Raw genomic sequence first — 1,243 nt, 5'->3', positions numbered from 1 at the left:
ACGTTCGGCGTCACACCGTTCTCTGACCTCACACGCGAGGAGTTCGAGGCCCGCTACCACAACGCTGCAGCACACTTCGCGGCGGCTGCGGAGCGTCTGAGGGCGCCGGTGGAGGTGCCCGCCGGCAACGCGCCCGCGAAGGTAGACTGGCGCGAGAAAGGTGCCGTGACGCCCGTCAAGGACCAGGGCCAGTGCGGCTCCTGCTGGGCCTTCTCCGCCATCGGCAACATCGAGGGTCAGTGGCAGCTCGCCGGCAACCCCCTGACGAGCCTGTCGGAGGAGATGCTCGTATCGTGCGACACGACGGATGCTGGCTGCAACGGCGGCTTGATGGACGACGCCTTCACATGGATCATCCAGGACCACAACGGCACGGTGGACACAGAGGCCAGCTACCCCTACGTCTCGGGCGCGGGCTACTCCCCGAAGTGCAGGACAGCTAGCCACGAGTTCGGCGCAGCCATCAGCGGCTACAATGACCTGCCGAATGATGAGGACAAGATGGCCGCGTGGCTGGCTGTCCACGGCCCCATTGCCATCGCCGTCGACGCCACCAGCTTCCAGTTCTACATGGGTGGCGTCCTGACGAACTGCATCTCTGAGCAGCTCGACCACGGGGTGCTTCTTGTGGGCTACGACGACAGCAACAGCCCGCCGTACTGGATCATCAAGAACTCGTGGGGCACATCCTGGGGCGAGGAGGGCTACATCCGCATTGAGAAGGGCAAGAACCAGTGCCTTGTCAACGAGTACCCGACCTCCTCTGTGGTTGGCGGCCCCGCCCCCAGCACGACTACCACCACCACCAGCGCCCCTGGCCCGTCTCCGTCTTACTTTGTGCAGATGTCTTGCGACGACGGTGCGTGCAGGGTCGCGTGCAAGAACGACACCTTCAGGACAAATCAGTGCCTCCAAGTGTCTGGCGGCGGTTCGGCCATCGTCACGTGCGGCTCCACAACACTCACTGAGGAGATCTTTCTCCTCAGCAGCAGCTGCAGCGGTCCTTCGATCCAAAGCAATGTTCCCTTGAACAAGTGCCTGCAGAGCTTCTCCGGGTACGTCGAGTACCGCTGCGTGGACGGCGAGCATGTCCCTGCGAAACTGGCTCACCTTCGCCGCCGCCGCCGTCACTAGACTTACACAACGCTTTTTCATTGCTTTTTTTTTGTTATTTTGGCGAGCGGCTGAACTGCGCAAAGCAATGTGTATGTATCTTCTGGGTTGGGGGGGAAAGGGGGGGGGG

At 62.3% G+C, this 1,243-nt stretch overlaps 1 protein-coding gene across 1 annotated transcript; it reads left to right on the top strand.

Moving 5' to 3' along the window:
- Positions 1-282: 282 nt before the first annotated feature.
- Positions 283-1,134, top strand: DQ04_21421000 (cathepsin L-like protein; the record flags this gene model as incomplete). The annotated part of the gene is made up of 1 exon (XM_009318006.1): positions 283-1,134. One exon carries the CDS (start codon positions 283-285, stop codon positions 1,132-1,134), a length of 852 nt encoding a protein of 283 aa, XP_009316281.1.
- Between the last annotated feature and the right edge of the window lie 109 nt (positions 1,135-1,243).

This window comes from Trypanosoma grayi, assembly GCF_000691245.1.
Source record: "Trypanosoma grayi strain ANR4 Tgr_2142_V1, whole genome shotgun sequence".
NCBI lineage: Eukaryota > Euglenozoa > Kinetoplastea > Trypanosomatida > Trypanosomatidae > Trypanosoma > Trypanosoma grayi.
Note: the sequence above shows the minus strand (reverse complement) of the source record. Positions and strands in the feature narration are given on the sequence as shown.